Below are 24163 nucleotides of genomic sequence, written 5' to 3' on the forward strand. Positions count from 1 at the left end.
TCCCCAAATGTATGGAGGAAGGTGCTGTGGTCAGATGAGACCAAAATTGAACTTTTTGGCCACCAAGGTAAATGCTATGTCTGGCGTCAAACCAACAGAGCTCATCACCCCAAGAACACCATCCCCACAGTGAAACATGGTGCTGGCATCATGCAGTGGAGATGTTTTTCAGCAGCAGGGACAGGCAAAATGGTCCAAGTCGAAGGGAAGATGGATGGTGCAAAATACAGGGATATTCTTGAGCAAAACCTGTGATTTGAGACTGGGACAGAGGTTCACCTTCCAACTAGACAATGACCCAAAAATACTGCTAATGCAACATTCGAGTGGTATAAGAGAAAACGTGTACATGTTTTGGAGTGGCCTAGTCAAAGGCCAGACCTTAATCCAATTGAGAATCTGTGGTCAGACTTGAAGATTGCTGTTCTCCAGAGGAAACCATCTAGCTTGAAGGAGCTTGAGCAGCTTGGCCTTGAGGAATGGGCAAAAATCCCAGTGGCAAGATGTGGAAAGCGCAGAGAGACTTATCCAAAGAGACTTGCAGCGGTAATTGCCACAAAAGCAGGCTCTACAAAGTACTGACTTTAGGGGGGGAGGGGAGGGGGTGAATAGTTATGCACACTGAAGCTTTCAGTTTTTTTCTCCTATTTGTTATATGCTTCATAAGAAAAAGAAAACCAAATGTTCACAGTTGTAGGCATGTTACATGATGCAAACCCTAAAAAAAACAGTGAAATTCCAGGTTGTGAGGTAGCAAGACACAAAAAAATGCCAAGGGGGTGAATACTCTTGCAAGCCACTGTATATATGTGCTATATGAATATTTTTGTAGTTGGATAAGTAAAGGGGTGTTCCTGGAAAACAAGTTATCACTTATACACGGAATAGGTAATAACTTCTTGATCTGTGGGGGTCCAACCGCTGGGACACGCACTGATCGGCAGAATGGGGCACTTTTATCCCCTTTAGAATGGAGCGGCAGTGCACATGCTCCATTCATTCCCTATGAGGCTGCCAAATGCTGCTTTCGTATTTTTTGCGGCAGCCCTATAGAGAATCAATGTAGCAGCTGTAGGATATCCGACCTGGCGTTTCATTCTAAAATGTAAAAGGGATTAAAAATTCCCCATTCTGCCGATTAGTGCAGGCCCCAGCTGTCAAACCACTGATCAATGAGTTGTCACCTATCCCTAAGATAGGTGATAACTTTATTTACCAGACTGTCCAATTTATTATTGTTATATTAAATGCTGTTATTAACGGGCCTATAGAAAACCCTATCATTAAGGGTAATATGAAACAATTAGAACCGCTACCGTTATACTATTAATACTGAGCTGTAGGTCACAGGAGGACTTATATATAATGTAAGTATATTCACACAATGACAATTTGTTATTTTAATCTCAATGGGGGTTGCTGAAATTGATGCGCTTGCCACCCCGTGGGAAAGGTTTGGGAACAAATCTGAAACATGAATATATAATTTAGGTATAAATATGTTTTTTTTTTAATTTAAAGATGGTAAAAGGCTAACCAGCTAAAGTGTTACAATAATGGAGCATATTTGCAATGTTCTCATTCGCTAAGTTCTCTACATCTCTATCTAAAAGGTTTCATTTGAACCAGACTGCACCATGACGCCTCATTCAGACGTCTGTTTTTCACATACAGTGCAGACCAAAAGTTTGGACACACATTCTCATTTAAAGATTTTTCAGTATTTTCATGACTATGGAAATTGTACATTCACACTGAAGGCATCAAAACTATGAATTAACACATGTGGAAATATATACTTAACAAAAAAGTGTGAAACAACTGAAAATATGTCTTATATTCTAGGTTCTTCAAAGTAGCCACCTTTTGCTTTGATGACTGCTTTGCACACTCTTGGCATTCTCTTGATGAGCTTCAAGAGGTAGTCACCGGAAATGGTTTTCACTTCACAGGTGTGCCCTGTCAGGTTTAATAAGTGGGATTTCTTGCCTTATAAATGGGGTTGGGACCATCAGTTGTGTTGTGCAGAAGTCTAGTGGATACACAGCTGATAGTCCTGTTAAGGCAAGAAAAAAGCAGCTAAGTAAAGAAAAACGAGTGGCCATCATTACTTTAAGAAATGAAGGTCAGTAAGTCCGAAAAATTGGGCAAACTTTGAAAGTGACCCCAAGTGCAGTTGCAAAAACCATCAAGCGCTACAAAGAAACTGGCTCACATGAGGACCGCCCCAGGAAAGGAAGACCATGAGTCACCTCTGCTTCTGAGGATAAGTTTATCCGAGTCACCAGCCTCAGAAATCGCAGGTTAACAGCAGCTCAGATTAGAGACCAGGTCAATGCCACACAGAGTTCTAACAGCAGACACATCTCTACAACAACTGTTAAGAGGAGACTTTGTGCAGCAGGCCTCCATGGTAAAATAGCTGCTAGGAAACCACTGCTAAGGACAGGCAACAAGCAGAAGAGACTTGTTGGGGCTAAAGAACACAAGGAATGGACATTAGACCAGGGGAAATCTGTGCTTTGGTCTGATGAGTCCAAATTTGAGATCTTTGGTTCCAACCACCGTGTCTTTGTGAGACGCAGAAAAGGTGAACGGATGGACTCTACATGCCTGGTTCCTACCGTGAAGCATGGAGGAGGAGGTGTGATGGTGTGGGGGTGCTTTGCTGGTGACACTATTGGGGATTTATTCAAAATTGAAGGCATACTGAACCAGCATGGCTACCACTGCATCTTGCAGCGGCATGCTATTCCATCCGGTTTGCGTTTAGTTGGACCATCATTTATTTTTCAACAGGACAATGACCCCAAACACACCTCCAGGCTGTGTAAGGGCTATTTGACCAAGAAGGAGATTGATGGGGTGCTACACCAGATGATCTGGCCTCCACAGTCACCAGACCTGAACCCAATCAAGATGGTTTGGGGTGAGCTGGACCGCAGAGTGAAGGCAAAAGGGCCAACAAGTGCTAAGCATCTCTGGGAACTCCTTCAAGATTGTTGGAAGACCATTTCCGGTGACTACCTCTTGAAGCTCATCAAGAGAATGCCAAGAGTGTCATCAAAGCAAAAGGTGGCTACTTTGAAGAACCTAGAATATAAGACATATTTTCAGTTGTTTCACACTTTTTTGTTAAGTATATAATTCCACATGTTTTAATTCATAGTTTTGATGCCTTCAGTGTGAATGTACAATTTTCATAGTCATGAAAATATAGAAAATCTTTAAATGAGGTGTGTCTAAACTTTTGGTCTGTACTGTACATGCGCAGTATTTTTCAAGGATAGAACGCGCGTCTATTATATAGTCTATGAGGTTGTTCACATGTCCCTGATCCTTTAACTCAACTGCTGTCCATTTTTTTTCACCGTTTAATACGTAGGGGAGTAGAGGCGTTGAAATTATTTTCTTTTTTGCATTGAAGAAAAATGGGTACCACACTGAGAAGAAAAAAAGACACAAAGGCCAAATTTGGTTGAAAATTTAATCCAGCACACTGATGAAAAACGATTGGATGTAAAAAAAACAAATAGACATTAGAATGAGTCATTAGGCCAGCTTCATTGTGGTTTGTCCTGATGAAGAGGTTGGAATACCTCAAAACGTGTTGAAGAATAAAAACCGCAACCTCACTTCTTTTGTTTTCCTATCGTAAATTGGATCTATGGTGGCGCGTATTTACACCCACCTCATCCCAGCATTTGTTGTATTCTATTTACCTGGTGGTGGTGCTGCAGCAGCCATTTATGAGCTTTCACTAGGGGTTTTGGCTGTCACAACCTGACCAGGTGAGCACATTCTGCTTTTATCTCATCTTTTGTCAATAGAATAAGACCCTATTGCGCTTCTTGTCTTTCCAGTTTTTATTTCATTAGACCAGCTTCACCCATCCATACTTCACTGTTCTTGTACAGTTCACAATTACTAGACCAACCAAGTTTCATGTATAAGGGTATGTGCACACAAAGTCTTTTCCAGGTGGATTTTGCCTGGAACCCACCTGGAAAACTCTAAAATAAGCCAAAAAAATGAACATAATGCACTGCAACGTCAAAATGACTTGCGGTGCATGTATTCCGTAATTTGTCACTTCTTTTCACCAACTTGAAAGCTGTGAAGCAGTTAAAAAAAAGTAACCTGTCCATTCTTCTGCCAACTTTTTACTATGCCACAAAAGGAGTAAAAAAAAACAATGGCGGCAAACCACCCGCAAAAGAAGTCCCCCTAGACATCAGAAGAGAAGCTTCAGGAAAAGCACAGCCAACATTTTCTGCTTCAAAATGATGCGGGTACGTTAGTGTCTAAAAGATGCTGTGTGAACATACTCTGGATCAGGAAACTCACAGTGGGTCCGGAAATTGAGGTCTGTACCGAGAGCATGCAATGTTGGGTGTGTGAAGCCAGCTTTACTAGACGACCTTAGTTTAGACCAATTAGATATATTATATCAGTTATTAGGCAAATAATTGTGGTGTTCTTGTATACCAGTTTCACATATCAATGTTCCACGGTCTGAGTACAGACTCTGACTAGCCACAGGTCTCTTGACCACAATACGAGAGACATCCTTATTTATGGCCATGAGGCTGCCAAGTTCAAGTCAGGAGACCCATGGCTACACCAAGCATTGCAGTCCATTCTTGGATGTATGAAACCGGCCTTAGACTTTGTTTAACCATACCCATTTTCTAAAGTATTGGCACACCCCATGCCAAAAAAGGCACAAATACACTGTGTTCCAAATTATTATGCAAATAATATTTTCTCAGATTTTCCAAAATTACCTATATGAATTGCAGTCATTGTAAGGGGAGCATGGGTGCCACATCATAAGTTTGTCCCCTTTTATGCCCATAGCAGCCAGAGATGCAGAAGTGTTATGCTCAGCATGAGACGGGGCATTATCATGCATGAAAATGATCTTGCTGCGGAATGCACGGTTCTTCTTCTTGAACCATGGAAGGAAGTGCTGTTAGAGAAACTCAACATACATTATGGAGTTCATCTTTACCCCTTCAGGGATCCTAAAAGGGCCGACAATCTCTCTCCCCATGATTCCAGCCCAAAACATTACTCCACCTCCTCCTTGTTAGCGCCGTAGCCGTGTTTGCATGGGGTGTCCATCAACCAGCCATCCTCCACTCCATCCATCTGGACCATCGAGATCATTTCATGCATGATAATGCCCCGTCTCATGCTGCACATAACACATCTGCATCTCTGGCTGCTATGGGCATAAAAGGGGACAAACTTATGGTGTGGCCCCCATGCTCCCCTGACCTCAACCCCATTGAGAACCTCTGGAGCATCATCAAAAGGAGTGTCTATGATGGCGGGAGGCAGTTCACATCTAAGCAACAGCTCTGGGAGGGTATTCTGTCCTCATGCAAAACAATTGGAAGCAGAAACCATCCAAAACCTGACAAATTCGATGGACGAGAGAGTTCAGAAGCTCCTTTCGAACAAGGGGTCCCATGTGCAAATGTAACATCACCTAGAATAAAGTTTTGAGTTGAAAACTGTTTGATTTCAGTTTGTAATAACCTGCTAATGCTTATAATTTCAAAAATGACCATTTTTTTGTTCTTTATTAAAATGAAAAGGTTGAAAACTCTGCTGTGCATAATAATTTGGAACATGCATTTTGAGTGCAGTTTGAGTTTTTTATTTTTTAAAAAATATACTGTTATCATAGGCAGTTTGTACAAAAACCTTTCAACTGTACTCTAATAGTTATTTGACTGGAAAATTACAATGACTGCAATCCATATAGGTAATTTTGGAAAATCTGAGAAAATATTATTTGCATAATAATTTGGAGCACAGTGTATAATAAAAAAATCTCCACCATGGTTACCCCTACACCACTCACCACATGTATGGTCTACAACTAATCCCATGCCAGTTCAAGGTATTCCAAGTTTACAAAGTGGCATATAAGAGTTTTTGAATTAAAGATAAGAATATTTTTTCCCAACCTACTGCAATGCGTTTTGTCTTTTGTTATTGAAAAGATGTGATTCATACAGGAGATTCTCCATAGCTTACACTGGAAAAAGATGCATTGCATATGAAAAAAAGTTTAGACTTGGCATGGCCACTTCATACACAAGTGACACTGAATAAACTGCAATCTATAACTTAACCCCTTCGCGACCTTGGGTTTTTCTGTTTTTGCATTTTATTTTTTTCCTCCCCTTCTTCCCAGAGCCATAACTTTTTTCCGTCAATATGGCCATGTGAGGGCTTGTTTTTAGCTGGACGAATTGTACTTTTGAACGTCACAATTGGTTTTACCATATCGTGTACTGGAAAATGAGAACAAATTCAAAGTGCGTTGAAATTGCAAAAAAAGTGCAATTCCACAATTGTTTTTGATTTTTTTTTTACCATGTTCACTAAATGCTAAAACTGCCATTATGATTCTCCAGGTCATTACGAGTTCGTAGATACCAGAAATATATAGGTTCTTTTTTATTTAAGTGGTGAAAAAAAATCCAAAGTTTGCAAAAAAAAATAAATGGCGCCATTTTCCGAGACCTGTAGCGTCTCCATTTTTTGGGATTTAATTAGACAGAAACTGAGGGCACTACCAATACTTGAGTGGGATCGTTGACAACACACTGAATTATGACACAAAATTCAAATAAAAGAGAAGTGTGTATATAGGTAATCAGGATCACCAAAATACGAATAAATTATAATATACAAATTTTATTGAACAATGAAAGACTACATGATTAAAAACATTAAAAAGCCCAATGCTAGAGGTATTTTCCTGTTGTGTACTATAGTATCACACACACGGCGACATAAGTATATACAGGTGCATTTCACAAAATTAGAATATCATCAAAAAGTGAATTTATTTCAGTTAAAATTCCAAAAAGTGAAACTCATACATTATATAGAGTCATTACAAATAGAGTGATCTATTTCAAGTGTTTATTTCTGTTAATATTGATGATTATGGCTTACAGCCAATGAAAACACAAAAGTCATTATCACAGTAAAGTAGAATAATTAATAAAAAACACCTGCAAAGGCTTCCGATGTGTTTAAAAAGGTCGCTTATTCTGTTTCAGTAGGCTCCACAATCATGGGGAAGACTGCTGACTTGACAGATGTCCAGAAGGCAGTCATTGACACACTCCACAAGGAGGGTAAGCCACAAAAAGTCATTGCTAAAGAAGCTGGCTGTTCACAGATTGCTGTATCCAAGCATATTAATGGAAAGTTGAATGGAAGGAACACGTGTGGTAGAAAAAGGTGCACAAGCAACCGGTATAACCGCAGCCTTGGAAGGATTGTTAAGAAAAGGCCATTCAAAAATTTGGGGGAGATTCACAAGGAGTGGACTGCTGCTGGAGTCATTGTTTCAAGAGCCACCACACACAGACATATCCAGGACATAGGCTACAAGTGTCGCATTCCTTTAGTCAAGCCACTCATGACCAATAGACAATGCCAGGAGCGTCTTACCTGGGCCAAATAGAGAAAAAGACCTGGACTGTTGCTCAGTGGTCCAAGGTGTTGTTTTCAGATGAAAATAAATTTTGCATTTCATTTGGAAATCAAGGTCTCAGAGTCTGGAGGAAGAGTGGAGAGGCCACAATCCAAGCTGCTTGAGGTCTAGTGTGAAGTTTTTACAATCAGTGATGCTTTGGGGAGCCATGTCATCTGCTGGTGTAGGTCCACTGTGTTTTATCAAGACCAAAGTCAGCGCAGCCGTCTACCAGGAAATTTTAGAGCACTTCATGCTTCCCTCTGCGGACAAGCTTTTTGGAAGATGGAAATTTCATTCTCCAGCAGGACCTGGCACTGCCAAAAGTACCAATACCTGGTTTAAAACAACAGTATCACTGTGCTTGATTGGCCAGCAAACCCACCTGACCATAACCCCATAGAGAATCTATGGGGCATTGTCAAGAGGAAGATGAGAGACACCAGAACCAACAATGCAGACAAGCTGAAGATTTTTCTGTATTTTCATGACTATGAAAATTGTACATTCACACTGAAGGCATCAAAACTATGAATTAACACATGTGGAATTATATACTTAACAAAAAAGTGTGAAACAACTGAAAATATGTCTTATATTCTAGGTTCTTCAAAGTAGCCACCTTTTGCTTTGATGACTGCTTTGCACATTCTTGGCATTCTCTTGATGAGACTTTGAAGAACCTAGAATATAAGACATATTTTCAGTTGTTTCACACTTTTTTGTTAAGTATATAATACCACATGTGTTAATTCATAGTTTTGATGCCTTCAGTGTGAATGTACAATTTTCATAGTCATGAAAATACAGAAAAATCTTTAAATGAGAATGTGTGTCCAAACTTTTGGTCTGTACTGTAGATCACTCTGTTTGTAATGACTCTATATAATGTATGAGTTTCACTTTTTGTATTGAAGAACTGAAATAAATAAACTTTTTGATATTCTAAGTTTGTGAGAAGCACCTGTATGTCTCCCATCCTGAGCCCATCCTGGAATATATGTACCCCTTTCTGGTATGAATGTGTACCATCCTGGTAAACAGCGGGTGAAATAAGTATTAAACACGTCAACAATTTTCCAAGTAAATATATTTCTAAAAGTGGTACTATCATGAAATTCTCACCAGATGTCGGTAACCACCCATCCAATCCACACAGGCAAATAAATCAAACCATTGATGTCCATAAATTATGTTATATGTAATAATGAAAAATGACACAGGAAAAAAAGTATTGAACACATGCAGAAAGAGGTGCAAAAGGCCATGGAAACTCATGACCCCAGCTGAAATCTATCAGTAATTAGAAAGCCATCCTATCACTTAGTGAAAAATAATATCAGCTGGTTCAAGTGATGGCTTATAAAAAGGTGTCTCATTTACCAAGGTGCCACACAAGAAACATCTCATGTTGGGTAAACAAGTGAACTGTCTCAAGACCTTTGCAACCTTATTGTTGCAAAACACACTGATAGCACTGGTTATAGAAGAATTTCTAAACTACTGAAGTTTCCAGTGAGCACTGTTGGGACCATAATCTGGAAGTGAAAAGAACATAATTTCACCATAAACTGGCCAAGACCAGGTGCTCCTCGCAAGATTTCAGACAAAGGAGTGAAAAGAATTATCAGAAGAGTTGTCCAAGAGCCAAGGACCACCTGTGAAGAGCTACAGAAAGACCTGGAATCAGCAGGTACAATTGTTTCACAGAAAATTATAAGTAATGCACTCAACCTGTATGCACAATCCCCACGCAAGAGTCCATTCCTGAACAAATAGCATGTTCAAGAGTGTTTAACGTTTGCTCAACAATATTTAAACAAGCCACCAAGTACTGGGAGAATATAGTCTGGTCAGATGAGACCAAAATTGAACTCTTTGGATGACATAATACACACGTTTGGAGGATAATAGGCACTGTATATCACTACAAAAAAAACATACCAAGAGTGAAGTTTGGAGGTGGGAACATAATGGTATGCTTCACACCATGTTTTCAGCATACAGCACTGGCACACTACATTTAATTAAAGGAAGGATGAATAGACGAATGTACCGAGACATCCTTGATAAAAATCTGCTGCCATGTAACAGGATGATGAAGATGAAACAAGGGTGGACATTTCAGCAAGACAATGATCCCAAACACACAGCCAAGGAAACTCTCAACTGGTTTTAGAGAAAGAAAATAAAGCTGCTAGAATGGCAGAGCCAATCATCTGACCTGAATCAAATAGAACATTTATGGAAGGAACTAAAGCTCAGAGCTCATAGAAGAAGCACACAGATCCTTCAGGATTTGAAGATTGTTTGTATGGAAGAATGAGCCAAAATCACACCTCAGCAATGCATGTGACTAGTTTCTCCATACAGGAGGCGTCTTGAAGCTGTCATCACTAACAAAGGCTTTTGTATGAAGTATTAAATGAATTTCAGAAAGTGTGTTCAATACTTTTTCCCTGTGTGATTTCTTATTATTAAACAGAGTCTAAGGTGTAACGTTTCTCCTTGTGGAGAGTGACAAGCCAAGCCTGGCATGTCAGACTGAGGAGATTTATAAGCCATGCATGCTCCTTTATGAAATTAAATATACTAGAACTCTAGCACCACCTATTAGAAGCAGCGTTCCTAAAATTCAATATCGACTCTTTCACAAGACTTAGACCCCTGTCTAGAGCCTCTCACATAGCCAAATCAGATCTCATATTTTGCACTGATGAGGGGCAACACCACGAAACAGCTTGTCTGCAAATTGAAATTCTGGTTTGGCTTTTATCCTAAGTCATATCGCAAGGCTCGTGAAAGAGTCTGATTGGCCGGCGGCCTGTATTGCAGTGCAGTGAGCCGGTGGGTCACTTTGCTGCAATACACCTCAGCTGAATGTGTGTCCTCGGTTAGACATCCAGCTTAAGTAGACACTGGGGTCGGCGGGCCCCCCTCCCTCATGGACCCAGTCACACCCTCTGCAACTGCGATCTTTGCGACCCTGAATATGTGTAAGAGGCTGTGTGGACATCATAATAAATAATAATTTTGTTTCTATAGCGCCAACATATTCCGCAGCACTTTACAATTTACAGGGGACATGTATGTGACGCCTCGCTCCCGCTCGCTGGCCCTACCCTGAGAGATGGGGGTACTCGGAACCGGGCCTCCTGGTGTATGGTGGATGCAGTTGTGTCACCCCAGGTCTGGATGCCACAAACTTGTAAGGCTGTGTCTAAGAGCAGGAGGGAGGTTCTCTGGTCATGGACCATTTGCATGCAGCACCTCCTGTCCCAGGCCAGTAGGGGGAGCAGGCTGCCCCTATAAAAGCTGGGACTGAGGGCAGGGTTAGGGAGACCAGGACCCACTTCTGAAGCATCCAGAAGGGTTCCCAGAAGAGAGGGACAGGTCAGCCGCCGCTGAGGAGTCCAGGAGGCAAAGGAGGAACAGAAAGCCAGGGACAGAGGCGATGAGAGCCGGTCCTGGCAGAGACAGAATTACACAACCGGACACTGGGGTCCGAGGCTGTCAGGGTTGCAAGCCCTGTAGCAGATCACCTACCTGCGAGGGATTTCAGGTCCCTTGGCCTAAGAAGCCTGGAGGCTCTGCCACACAGAGGGACCAGTACCGCACGGAGAAGCTACAGGTACCTAAGGCCCGAGTCGCAAGCCATACAGGCGTAGTACACGGCAAGCTCAGGGACGTGGGCTATCATACCACTAAAGGGGGAGATAGTCAGCAAGGGCAGAGAGAGAACGGTAGGCCTACCCACTCACCCTGACCAGTGGAGCTCGCCCGAATGCCCTCAGACACCCAGGCCCATTCCTACCCTGTACTCCTGGTGGGTCTGTGATAAGATCTGCAGTAAAGGACCCTGGACTGCATTATTGGACTCTGTGTTATTACTGCGGCGCCTGCACCATCACACCCAACATCCTATTACACTGCCCTGAGGCTACACTCCTCCCGTGGGGAGTTGTACTATTCCCTGCTGCATCCCCAACACCAGCCTCAGCGGTCTGCCTTGCAGCGGCGGTCCTCCCTGACCGCAATCCACGGGTGGCGTAGTCGGACTCTCAAAACCTACAAATCCACTGCCACAGCATTTGGTCTGACCACCCTGAGCCACGGGACCGGGTCGCCACTACTACTCCCAGCATTGCCCCGAAGCCCGGTCCCGAGTGCCCCACGGCCCAGGGGGCGAGTCACAGTCGTGGCCTAGGCCCGGCCCGTGCCCAGGGTCGTCACAGTAAAAATAAGGGGGCCAGGAGGGACAGTGGTAATCGAGTGGATTAAATGACTACGCCACCTGTGGTGCCTGGTGATTCGCCACGAGCGCTGCGGCAGTCCTCTGAGGCGGGATGTAGTGGCAGCAGAAGATGGTACTACTCCCCACAACCGGAGCAGGGCCTCAGGGCAGAGAAGACGGATCAGGGGGGTCGTAGTGGGTGGTGCGGTGTGGTGTCGCGCTGAAATAAGGGACCGGAGGCAATGGATGCAGTCTTCCAAGCTTTACTCACGTTGTTAGGTGTCAGCTGCAAGGCTTCTCCTTGCTCCTCACGGCGCGCTGCGGCCACCAGGAAGGGGTTCAGCACACACCGGGTAGTTCGGGTGCATCAATCAGGACCCCCTGCACCAGAGTGTTCCTAGACTTTCCACTAGGTCCTCTCCTGTACGTATGTGGTGCGTGTTACAAGGCTGGGTCTCCCTCTGGCTATACACAGAACAAGGGTACGGGTGGCGACTCCGCTCCGTTCATTACCTGGTGGGATCCTCTAAGCCTCCGGGCTTTTCTGACTAGAACATGAAGTAGCAAAGCCAGATATCGGGGGCCGGTACCCCTTTTGCAGCAGGAGTCCCTCTGACTAGGCCAGAATAGTGAGGACAGGTGGTATATACCGCTCCGTCTGCATCCCCCTGGGATCCTTTTGCCTGCGGAGCTTGTCTCCTCTGCTCCCCTCCAGGCCTTCTTGGGTAGGGACCTGGATCGGGTAGAGACAGCCGTTAACTCTAGCCCACTCCTCGCCTCAAGGCCAGAGCACGAGGACCGTGTATCTTCAATCAGCTGCAGGTTCACACAGAAAGCCACCTTCAGTGATGAAGATCACAATCAAAGACCATAAGCACAAGATGGCCGTTTATTAAATATGAATTTTGTGGTGTAACCTAAAGTGCGTCCTCCACCCTCTCCCACTACATGGTTCCCCCTATCTTTTGGTTCCCCCCCATCTCCTCTTATCCCGGCTGGGGCAGCACCCTGGTGCATATAAGCCCCCCTCAGGTGGGAGAGGTGTAGTGTTGGATGGATGGCTGAGTCCTGAGAGGTGCTCCACCCTTACCTCGGAGAGGAGATACCACACCTCAGTCTGAGGTGCAGTACCCCTGTGGCGACTGAACCCTCAGGGGCGCCACATGTACAGACAATAAAAAACATTACAGAGTAGCACATAATTCAACACATACCAAGAGGAGTGAGGGCCCTGTTTGCAAGCTTATAATCTATGAGGAAATAGTGGAGGCATAAAGGGTAAATGGTAAAATTACTTATTATATATGGTCATGTATGGTCCAGCTATTAATATAATAAATAGGGTATTCAAATAACAGTGCCTGAATCAGTCACCAGCCAGTATCTCTACAAATACAAATTGCTATTAAGTGCATGGAGGGAGTGTAAACAGATGATACAAGGGGTCAGACTCAAAGGAAAATGTTTTAAGGGCAAAACAGGGATAGTTAGATAAGTGAGGTGAGGTGATGGACCAGTCTACAGAAATGTGTTTTTAGGGCATGCTTAAAACTCTCGGTACTGGGAATTAATCAAAGTTTCCTACAGTGTGAGAGAAATTGTGGTGGCATCATACTGTGTGAGGGGGCTGTGTGGGTTATCATACTGTGTGAGGGGGCAGCCTGTGTGGGTTATCATACTGTGTGAGGGGGCAGCCTGTGTGGGTTATCATACTGTGTGAGGGGGCAGCCTGTGTGGGTTATCATACTGTGTGAGGGGGCAGCCTGTGTGGGTTATCATACTGTGTGAGGGGGCAGCCTGTGTGGGTTATCATACGGTGTGAGGAGGTTGTGTGGGTTAACAGAATGTGTGAGGGGGCTATGTGGGTTATCATACTGTGTGGGGGGGCTGTGTGGGTTATTAGACTGTGTGAGGGGGCTGTGTGAGTTATCAGACTGTGTGAGGGGGCTGTGTGGGTTATCAGAATGTGTGAGGGGGCTGTGTGGGTTATCATACTATATGAGGGGACTGTGTGGGTTATCCTACTTTGTATGGGGGACAGCTGGGGCATCAGACTGTAAGGAGGGTGGTTGTGGAGGCATCATACTGTGTTTATGGGTGGCTGTGGAGGCATCATACTGTGTGTGGGGACTGAGGTGAGATAATACTATTTGGGGGTGACTGGGGACATCATACTACAGGGGTGGAGCTGTTGATGAAGGTTCATTTATATTTATCAAATATACTTAGGGCTGAATAACAGAAGCAATATAATTTACTGCTTTTAATTACCTAGATAAAAAGCAGTAAATTATATGGTTCTGATTAGCTGATACTAGTACAGTGATTGCACATAGTCTGTATGGAGACATGTGTGGTGCAGTTAATGACCAAAGCACATATTCTGTATGGCGATGCATGTGGTATAGTGAATGCAGATAGTCCTGTATTTTGAATGAAGACATGGGATATAGTGTATAGAGCAGTGGCGTACCGCCAATGGCGGCATGCCACGCGACTGTTATAGGGCCCGTGAGCCGGGGGGGGCCGTGTCAGCCGCGCCACCTGCATCGGGGCCCCCCCTCTGGCCAGCCAGCGCCACCCCCCACTCCGCATTCAACTGTATCGGCAGATGCCGATACAGATGAAAGCAATGGTTGAGGAGGGAGCGTCATGTGACACTACCTCTCCCATCATTCCCCCTTTGCGTCTGATGGAGCGACGTGATCACACGCCACAATGTGTCAGAAAGTAGGGCTGGCAGCTGAGAGGAGATGCGCTGCAGAGACTAAAGCAACGGGGTAGCAAGGAGCGGTGTGTATTTTTAAAAAAAAAAAAAACAGTGAGTACTGCTAATACTGGGGCTGCATTTTACCCCACTGGGGGGGGGTGGAGCACTTTTACCCTACGGTGGGGGCCACACTTTTACCCTATTGGTGGGGGCCGCATTATACTGCGTACAGGACCATGGGGGGGGGGGGGTGCATTATACTGAGTAGATGATCATGGTGAGTGCCTTATACTGTGTGGAGGACCATGGGGAACGTATTATACTCTGTGGAATGTGAAGGTTTGTGTTTGGGCCATTATACTGCGTGGAGGGCTGTGTGGGGGTTACAGTTGGGGGGGGTCATACTGTGTTGGTGTCACCATACTTTGCTGTGGTAGTTGACGTGGGGTAAGGTAGGGTCATTATACTGTTCATGTGGAGGAATTCAACATGGGGCTATCACTATATTTGGGGGGCACTTTTGTTGGCATCATACCTTATGGGGGCAATGAAAGAGGGATCTGGGACTTCAGCAGGAGGAAAATTACTATGTAAAGGCTGGAAAGTTGTGAGATCTCCTCTTCTGTGACCCGACAATTATTTACATTTTTTTGGGGGGTGGGGGGGGGCCCAATTAGAACTTCTGCTATGGGGCCCCATGATTCCTATGTACGCCCCTGGTATGGATGCATGTGTGGTACAATGAGTGCCCATAGTCTGTTTGGAGGCATGTGTGGTACAGTGATTGCACATATTCCTATATTCTTTATGGAGGGATGTGTGATACACTGAGTGCCCAAAGTCTGTATGCAGTCATGTGTGGTACAGTGAGGTGAGTGCCCAGTCTGTATGGAGGCATGTGTGGTACAGTGAGTGCCCAGTCTGTATGGAGGCAGGTGTGGTACAGTGAGTGCCCTGTCTGTATGGAGGCATGTGTGGTACAATGAGTGTCCAGTCTGCATAGAGGCAGGCAGGGTACAGTGATTGCACATATTCCTATGTTCTTTATGGAGACATGTGTGGCACAGTGAGTGCCCAGTCTGTATGGAGGCAGGTGTGGCACAGTGAGTGCCCAGTCTGTATGGAGGCATGTGTGGCACAGTGAGTGCCCACAGTCTGTGTGGAGGCATGTGTGGCACAGTGAGTGCCCAGTCTGTATGGAGGCAGGTGTGGTACAGTGAGTGCCCAGTCTGTATGGAGGCAGGTGTGGCACAGTGAGTGCCCAGTCTGTATGGAGGCATGGGTGGCACAGCGAGTGCCCAGTCTGTATGGAGGCAGGTGTGGTAAAGTGAGTGCCCAGTCTGTATGGAGGCATGTGCGGCACAGTGAGTGCCCAGTCTGTATGGAGGCAGGTGTGGCACAGTGAGTGCCCAGTCTGTATGGAGGCATGTGTGGTACAGTGAGTGCCCAGTCTGTATGGAGGCAGGTGTGGCACAGTGAGTGCCCAGTCTGTTTGGAGGCAGGTGTGGCACAGTGAGTGCCCAGTCTGTATGGAGGCATGTGTGGCACAGTGAGTGCCCAGTCTGTATGGAGGCATGTGTGGCACAGTGAGTGCCCAGTCTTTATGGAGGCATGTGTGGCTCAGTGAGTGCCCAGTCTGTATGGAGGCAGGTGTGGCACAGTGAGTGCCCAGTCTGTATGGAGGCATGTGTGGCACAGTGAGTGCTCAGTCTGTATGGAGGCAGGTGTGGTACAGTGAGTGCCCATTCTGTATGGAGGCACGTGTGGCACAGTGAGCGCCCAGTCTGTATGGAGGCAGGTGTGGCACAGTGAGTGCCCAGTCTGTATGGAGGCAGGTGTGGTACAGTGACTGCCCAGTCTGTATGGAGGCTGGTGTGGTACAGTGAGTGCCCATTCTGTATGGAGGCACGTGTGGCACAGTGAGTGCCCAGTCTGTATGGAGGCACGTGTGGCACAGTGAGTGCCCAGTCTGTATGGAGGCAGGTGTGGCACAGTGAGTGCCCAGTCTGTATGGAGGCAGGTGTGGCACAGTGAGTGCCCAGTCTGTATGGAGGCATGTGTGGCACAGTGAGTGCTCAGTCTGTATGGAGGCAGGTGTGGTACAGTGAGTGCCCATTCTGTATGGAGGCACGTGTGGCACAGTGAGTGCCCAGTCTGTATTGAGGCAGGTGTGGCACAATGAGTGCCCAGTCTGTATGGAGGCAGGTGTGGCACAGTGAGTGCCCAGTCTGTATGGAGGCATGTGTGGCACAGTGAGTGCTCAGTCTGTATGGAGGCAGGTGTGGTACAGTGAGTGCCCATTCTGTATGGAGGCACGTGTGGCACAGTGAGTGCCCAGTCTGTATGGAGGCAGGTGTGGCACAGTGAGTGCCCAGTCTGTATGGAGGCAGGTGTGGTACAGTGACTGCCCAGTCTGTATGGAGGCTGGTGTGGTACAGTGAGTGCCCATTCTGTATGGAGGCACGTGTGGCACAGTGAGTGCCCAGTCTGTATGGAGGCACGTGTGGCACAGTGAGTGCCCAGTCTGTATGGAGGCACGTGTGGCACAGTGAGTGCCCAGTCTGTATGGAGGCAGGTGTGGCACAGTGAGTGCCCAGTCTGTATGGAGGCAGGTGTGGCACAGTGAGTGCCCAGTCTGTATGGAGGCATGTGTGGCACAGTGAGTGCTCAGTCTGTATGGAGGCAGGTGTGGTACAGTGAGTGCCCATTCTGTATGGAGGCACGTGTGGCACAGTGAGTGCCCAGTCTGTATTGAGGCAGGTGTGGCACAATGAGTGCCCAGTCTGTATGGAGGCAGGTGTGGTACAGTGACTGCCCAGTCTGTATGGAGGCTGGTGTGGTACAGTGAGTGCCCATTCTGTATGGAGGCACGTGTGGCACAGTGAGTGCCCAGTCTGTATGGAGGCAGGTGTGGTACAGTGAGTGCCCATTCTGTATGGAGGCACGTGTGGCACAGTGAGTGCCCAGTCTGTATGGAGGCAGGTGTGGCACAGTGAGTGCCCAGTCTGTATGGAGGCAGGTGTGGTACAGTGACTGCCCAGTCTGTATGGAGGCTGGTGTGGTACAGTGAGTGCCCATTCTGTATGGAGGCACGTGTGGCACAGTGAGTGCCCAGTCTGTATGGAGGCACGTGTGGCACAGTGAGTGCCCAGTCTGTATGGAGGCACGTGTGGCACAGTGAGTGCCCAGTCTGTATGGAGGCAGGTGTGGCACAGTGAGTGCCCAGTCTGTATGGAGGCACGTGTGGCACAGTGAGTGCCCAGTCTGTATGGAGGCACGTGTGGCACAGTGAGTGCCCAGTCTGTATGGAGGCACGTGTGGCACAGTGAGTGCCCAGTCTGTATGGAGGCACGTGTGGCACAGTGAGTGCCCAGTCTGTATGGAGGCAGGTGTGGCACAATGAGTGCCCAGTCTGTATGGAGGCAGGTGTGGTACAGTGACTGCCCAGTCTGTATGGAGGCTGGTGTGGTACAGTGAGTGCCCATTCTGTATGGAGGCACGTGTGGCACAGTGAGTGCCCAGTCTGTATGGAGGCAGGTGTGGTACAGTGAGTGCCCATTCTGTATGGAGGCACGTGTGGCACAGTGAGTGCCCAGTCTGTATGGAGGCAGGTGTGGCACAGTGAGTGCCCAGTCTGTATGGAGGCAGGTGTGGTACAGTGACTGCCCAGTCTGTATGGAGGCTGGTGTGGTACAGTGAGTGCCCATTCTGTATGGAGGCACGTGTGGCACAGTGAGTGCCCATTCTGTATGGAGGCACGTGTGGCACAGTGAGTGCCCAGTCTGTATGGAGGCACGTGTGGCACAGTGAGTGCCCAGTCTGTATGGAGGCACGTGTGGCACAGTGAGTGCCCAGTCTGTATGGAGGCACGTGTGGCACAGTGAGTGCCCAGTCTGTATGGAGGCACGTGTGGCACATTGAGTGCCCAGTCTGTATGGAGGCAGGTGTGGCACAGTGAGTGCCCAGTCTGTATGGAGGCACGTGTGGCACAGTGAGTGCCCAGTCTGTATGGAGGCACGTGTGGCACAGTGAGTGCCCAGTCTGTATGGAGGCAGGTGTGGCACAGTGAGTGCCCAGTCTGTATGGAGGCAGGTGTGGCACAGTGAGTGCCCAGTCTGTATGGAGGCACGTGTGGCACAGTGAGTGCCCAGTCTGTATGGAGGCACGTGTGGCACAGTGAGTGCCCAGTCTGTATGGAGGCACGTGTGGCACAGTGAGTGCCCAGTCTGTATGGAGGCACGTGTGGCACAGTGAGTGCCCAGTCTGTATGGAGGCAGGTGTGGCACAGTGAGTGCCCAGTCTGTATGGAGGCAGGTGTGGCACAGTGAGTGCCCAGTCTGTATGGAGGCAGGTGTGGCACAGTGAGTGCCCAGTCTGTATGGAGGCACGTGTGGCACAGTGAGTGCCCAGTCTGTATGGAGGCAGGTGTGGCACAGTGAGTGCCCAGTCTGTATGGAGGCTGGTGTGGTACAGTGAGTGCCCAGTCTGTATGGAGGCAGGTGTGGCACAGTGAGTGCCCAGTCTGTATGGAGGCAGGTGTGGCACAGTGAGTGCCCAGTCTGTATGGAGGCTGGTGTGGTACAGTGAGTGCCCAGTCTGTATGGAGGCACGTGTGGCACAGTGAGTGCCCAGTCTGTATGGAGGCAGGTGTGGCACAGTGAGTGCCCAGTCTGTATGGAGGCACGTGTGGCACAGTGAGTGCCCAGTCTGTATGGAGGCAGGTGTGGCACAGTGAGTGCCCAGTCTGTATGGAGGCAGGTGTAGTTTGTGTGTCTGTCCTTGCAGCTGTGTGTCTGGGGAGGTCTAGGCTGCAGACCACGCCTCTGCAGGCTCTACCTTTCCTTGCACCTGTCCAGGCTGAGCATTACGAGGACCTCCGGCATCCTGATCACTGCTAGCTGCAGCTGCTTCCCCGGGATTTCTTCTGAGGACCGGACCCTCTGCTGTGCTGCCTCCATTCCAGACGTGTCCAGTTGTCTTCTCCCCCCTAAGCCCTACCATGCCCCCAGGGTGCAGTCGGGGCAGCCTGCAGAGAGATGTGAATTATTGTGATCATGGCTGTGATTAGCATTACCTGTGAATGGGCCTGCACTGGGAGGCAAACAGTTTGCACAGTGTGAACAGAGGTGTGAAGAAGAAACCCCGAGCTCCAGCTTCATTACCTTATGTCAACTGGGCCCCTATATAAAGTGCCCGCACAGAGAGGTCGGCAGCCGCCTGCCCGGCATCCCCGTATCTGGAGCAGCGCGCCAGGTGCCAGCACAGGTACTGATCCACTGAGCCCCGGCGCACACATGGCTCCACTGCTCGAGGTGGGGAACTACCTGGCGGGGCTGGACACCCTGGGACAAGTCGGCTCTCATTTCTTGCTGCCTCCTCCTGCCCGGGACACCCCCCTGTTATACAACGACCCCCTGGGACAACCTGAGCGCCTTTCCCGCAGCGCTCCATCAGACCTGGCGCATCTCCAGGGCATCCTGCGCCGCCGCCAGCTCTACTGCAGGACGGGCTTCCACCTCCAGATCCTCCCAGATGGCATTGTGCAGGGCACCAGGCAGGACCACAGCCGCTTTGGTAGGTAGCCACTGTGCACTCCTTATGGAGGAAGGGCACTATAGGGGGCAAAGAATTCCCCAGTGTCATCTTGTATTAGTGAATGTTACCTGGTATATGCCTAAATGTCTCCTGTGTGCCTTACTGACTGCACACCTGTCCACCTGCAATGTATAGGGCACTCCAGAACTGCACTCCTAATTGTAATCATTCTGCAACAAACTTTATAATTACATGTATTCATATATTACATTTTATGTCTGCGCTCCTACCCGTGCGCCGCGCTCTACCGCCGGGCGCCTACCTGTGCGCCGCGCTCTGCCGCTGGGCTCCTACCTGTGCGCCGCGCTCTACCGCCGGGCGCCTACCTGTGCGCCGCGCTCTGCCGCCGGGTGCCTACCTTTCTGCAACATATATTATTTACGAGATTGCATACCCAACTGCTTAATACACATCAGATTTGCACACCTACAATGCAGAGCTGCACATTTGTGCAGTGTCTAACACCTCTTAAAGTAGTACACAGGTGTGCAGTCCATCTACCTGCTGTATATGCAGTGTAGAATACACTCTCGGATTGGCCTATTGGACACCCACCTGTGTTGATGACACTTCATTATATCACATACCTGTATGCTATACATGAGGATTGTACATCTATCTATATGCAGTATACTACATTTTGGAATATCTTTGATGTGGTACACACCATGCAGAATGTAGTAATGTCTAAATCTGTATATTGGCTTCATATAGTGGCTGGTCAATATACTGTAAGGACCACTATTATCTACATCCAAGATCTGTATGTACTAGGAGCATCTGGTAAGAGACATAACACTTATGCTGCACATGTAAAAGTGACATAAACCAAATAATGTAAGTTGTATCATATACACAATTCTTCTATTCAGTATTCTCCAGTAACCAAATTACTGTAGTAAAGAAACAATAAAAGTGTAATATTATTAACTTTTACCTAAAAGCCTCCTCAGAGGACAGGCAAGGATGTAAATGCTTATCTGACAGGAAGAGTGAATAATGATCAGGGTATTTATTCAATGTTCTTTTTATCTGAACAAACCAACTATTGTTGATAGGCACTTTCCCCCCCTTTTATTGATTTAGCTGCTGTATAACTGATTAAAATGTTTTCCGTCACTTTCCCATAGCCAGGACAATAAATATCAATTATTCTTAACTCTTTTGATGCCTGACATCAAATAGAAGCGGTTGTCGACTGAAGGGTTAATTAATCTTCCAGCCTATAAAAATCCCGAAGGAGAAGTTCATTTATAAATGAGTGGTGGTGCCAGGTTGTCACTCTCGGCAGGCAAGAAAAGTGTTGTATGGTCTGTGAACAGGGAGATCCTGCTAATAAGCTGAAGTTGTAGATAGAGATCAAACATGTGCTGTTCTTTTATACCGCTCTCCTTTATGCCGCCCCTATTCTCATCGGAGCCTCCTCTGATGTGGTCTCTTGCCTGGTTGACTCACCTGCTTGTTTTTTTTTTTTTTCTTAAAGTTTTTCTTTGAAAAAGATAGCATTAAAAAGACAAAATACCACCATCATCTATTGAAAACTCCGGTTATTTTGTAAGATCTTTTGGAAGGGAAAAAAAAGGGAAGAATCATAGATGATCCATAAACATGATCTGTGCATATCACATACTTTCTTGGAAGATCAGACTAACCACTGGACATTGTTTATTATGGACTAAATGGCACTAATGATTATTAATATCTGACATTTATATCAGACATATTATTATTTAATAGGCTGCACACTGAAGATCAGCTGGAAATAACTTTATAGCTAAAAGATCGTGTAACCTAGATCAGGTGCAGGACACATCAGACATAAAATGGAAAAATCCAGCATTGTAGCCTTAAAAAAAAAAAAATAAATTTATTGACTAGCACTAAAATTTAATGAAAATACGCTTGGTCATTTTGTATCTAATCTAGGTTTTTAGTTATAGCTCAAAGGACCTAAAGTAGATCTGAAATGAATAAGCAGTTTTTTCATGTATATTTTTTTTTTTGAGTATTCCTACACAGTTCTGGTTTTATGAAGATCGCAATGCTGGAAATGTTTCCCTTTTTGATACATTTTATATGGAACCTGTCCACACACAGGGGAGAGACTATTTAGATTTATTGCAATGTACAGTCTTATTAAAGTGATACGTCATTGAGGAAATGCATTGGCAAAACGATAGATGTGACGTTTCCAATTAATGGAACCCAGGGCAACATACAAAGCATAAGTCACAATTTTTATGTATTTGGTCATATTAATAATAGATGCACCAACTGATCCTTTAAATCACTGATTTATACGTTGTATTTTCGAACAGGTATTCTTGAGTTCATCAGTGTCGCCATTGGTCTCGTCAGCATTAGGGGGGTGGACAGTGGTCTGTACCTTGGAATGAATGATAAAGGAGAACTCTTTGGATCGGTAAGTTTGACTCCTGGTATTTAGAAACCTAGAAATTTTTATATATATATATAATATATATTTTGCTAAGAAATAGTAAATTTACATAGTCTATGACAAACTCAAGGAATTGCTCAACTTCAAAAGTTTCTCGTGGTTTTGACTCAATACCTGCTTGGCTAAATACACTTGTTGGTGTGTGTGTTATCATCATAGCATGGTATGTTAATGAACTGGTACTAATAAAGTTTTACAATATTTAGTTTATTTTAAAAAGGTCGCCGTTTTTATTTTTTTTTTTTGGCTGTAATGAAATAAAATAAGCTAAAATTGTAATTGTGCCAATCTCATCTTGTGGCAGATGTTTTATTACTAATGTAGCTTCATGGAACAAATCGAAGATGCCTTCATGGGGAAAAAAAACACTTTTATAACATACTAATTCATTTTTTTTTTTTTTGTCTTATTTAAAGGAAAAGTTGACTTCTGAATGCATTTTCAGAGAGCAGTTTGAAGAAAATTGGTATAATACCTACTCATCAAACCTATACAAACATGGTGACTCTGGGAGGCGATACTTTGTAGCACTTAACAAAGATGGTACACCAAGAGACGGAGCCAGGGCTAAGAGGCATCAAAAATTTACACATTTTCTGCCCAGACCTGTGGATCCAGAAAAAGTGCCTGAACTCTATAAGGAAGTGATGGGATATAGTTGAGGATGTGGACAAAGCCTATCCGCTTGCTATTTTGATACAGCTTTTTCCTCAGGAAAAGTGAAGATTGTTCTGTGACAAGACTATGGTTCCTAATTGCCATCGGTGACAATGACCATAGAATGCTAGTGAACATAGTAAGGACCACCTACTCTGTGGAAGTGGTCAATGTAACTGGTGGATAAAGCAGAGAGCCAAGATACAAATGCTGCTTTTCTATGGAATTACATGGCTATATAGAAAGAGAATTGGACCATCTGCTTGGCACTGATGACCCCTCCATACCTCTAATTCAGATGAATTGATAGGACGTGCCAATGTGCCCGCTCACGTCGGATTGCAAATGAAAACAAAGATGGATCTGCAGTTCTGTACTTCCCTACAGACATCTCTCTCTGTCTTGCTAAGGATGCAAATTTTCAACCTGTGGACTTAATATGCATATATCTAAAAATATATATTTATTTTTTATACTTATTTATTTAAAAATTCTATTTTTTACCGATGCGTTCATAGACCGGTCTTAGTTCTTTGACCATGAGCTAAACTTGTATTTTATCAGCTGACTATGACATTCCAAATTTTCTGCCGACTCCATGAAAGTCGTCATTTTTGAAAATGTTAATTTTTGACTATGAAAACAATAATTTATCTGATCAGGATACCTTGGGTATTGACAACAAAGGGAGGTATAGGAATCCTGCTATGTATATGAATGCCTTAAAATTGTAACAAACTAAATGTCCATTTTGAAAGGTATTAAACGCTGAGATGAAAGAGCTGGTATTGTTTTGGTTTTTGGCGTTTCTTTTAGCCTTGGTATCTACATCTGTTGACATTAAACATATCCTAAATGACTTTTAATACAGCTGGAGAGGTTGCTACCTGCTTCCATTCATTGTGGTTTGTCATTCCAGCCAATGTTAAAGAACATTATTTTTTAATATCTTTCCGAAGATAAGGCTGTGACTTGGCTGCACATTCGCTAGATTGTCATGTG

At 45.6% G+C, this 24163-nt stretch overlaps 1 protein-coding gene across 1 annotated transcript; it reads left to right on the forward strand.

Moving 5' to 3' along the window:
- Window positions 1-19296: 19296 nt before the first annotated feature.
- On the forward strand, window positions 19297-23930 carry FGF20 (fibroblast growth factor 20). The gene is made up of 3 exons (XM_073656700.1): window positions 19297-20025; window positions 22365-22468; window positions 22921-23930. The coding sequence occupies exons 1-3, from the start codon at window positions 19617-19619 to the stop codon at window positions 23164-23166; spliced, it is 759 nt and encodes a 252-aa protein (XP_073512801.1). The 5' UTR covers window positions 19297-19616; the 3' UTR covers window positions 23167-23930.
- Window positions 23931-24163: the final 233 nt, after the last annotated feature.

Source organism: Phyllobates terribilis, unplaced genomic scaffold, assembly GCF_046119375.1.
Source record: "Phyllobates terribilis strain yellow unplaced genomic scaffold, ASM4611937v1 Scaffold_1__5_contigs__length_1240528914, whole genome shotgun sequence".
Taxonomy (NCBI): domain Eukaryota; kingdom Metazoa; phylum Chordata; class Amphibia; order Anura; family Dendrobatidae; genus Phyllobates; species Phyllobates terribilis.

What these genes read in the sequence shown, in the direction of transcription:
- FGF20 (XM_073656700.1), top strand. Translation starts at nt 19,617, where the DNA reads ATGTCAACTGGGCCCCTATATAAAGTGCCCGCACAGAGAGGTCGGCAG. An exon ending in GCAGGACCACAGCCGCTTTG is followed by an intron (nt 20,026 to 22,364) that starts GTAGGTAGCCAC and finishes ATTTTCGAACAG; the next exon opens with GTATTCTTGAGTTCATCAGT. An exon ending in AAGGAGAACTCTTTGGATCG is followed by an intron (nt 22,469 to 22,920) that starts GTAAGTTTGACT and finishes TCTTATTTAAAG; the next exon opens with GAAAAGTTGACTTCTGAATG.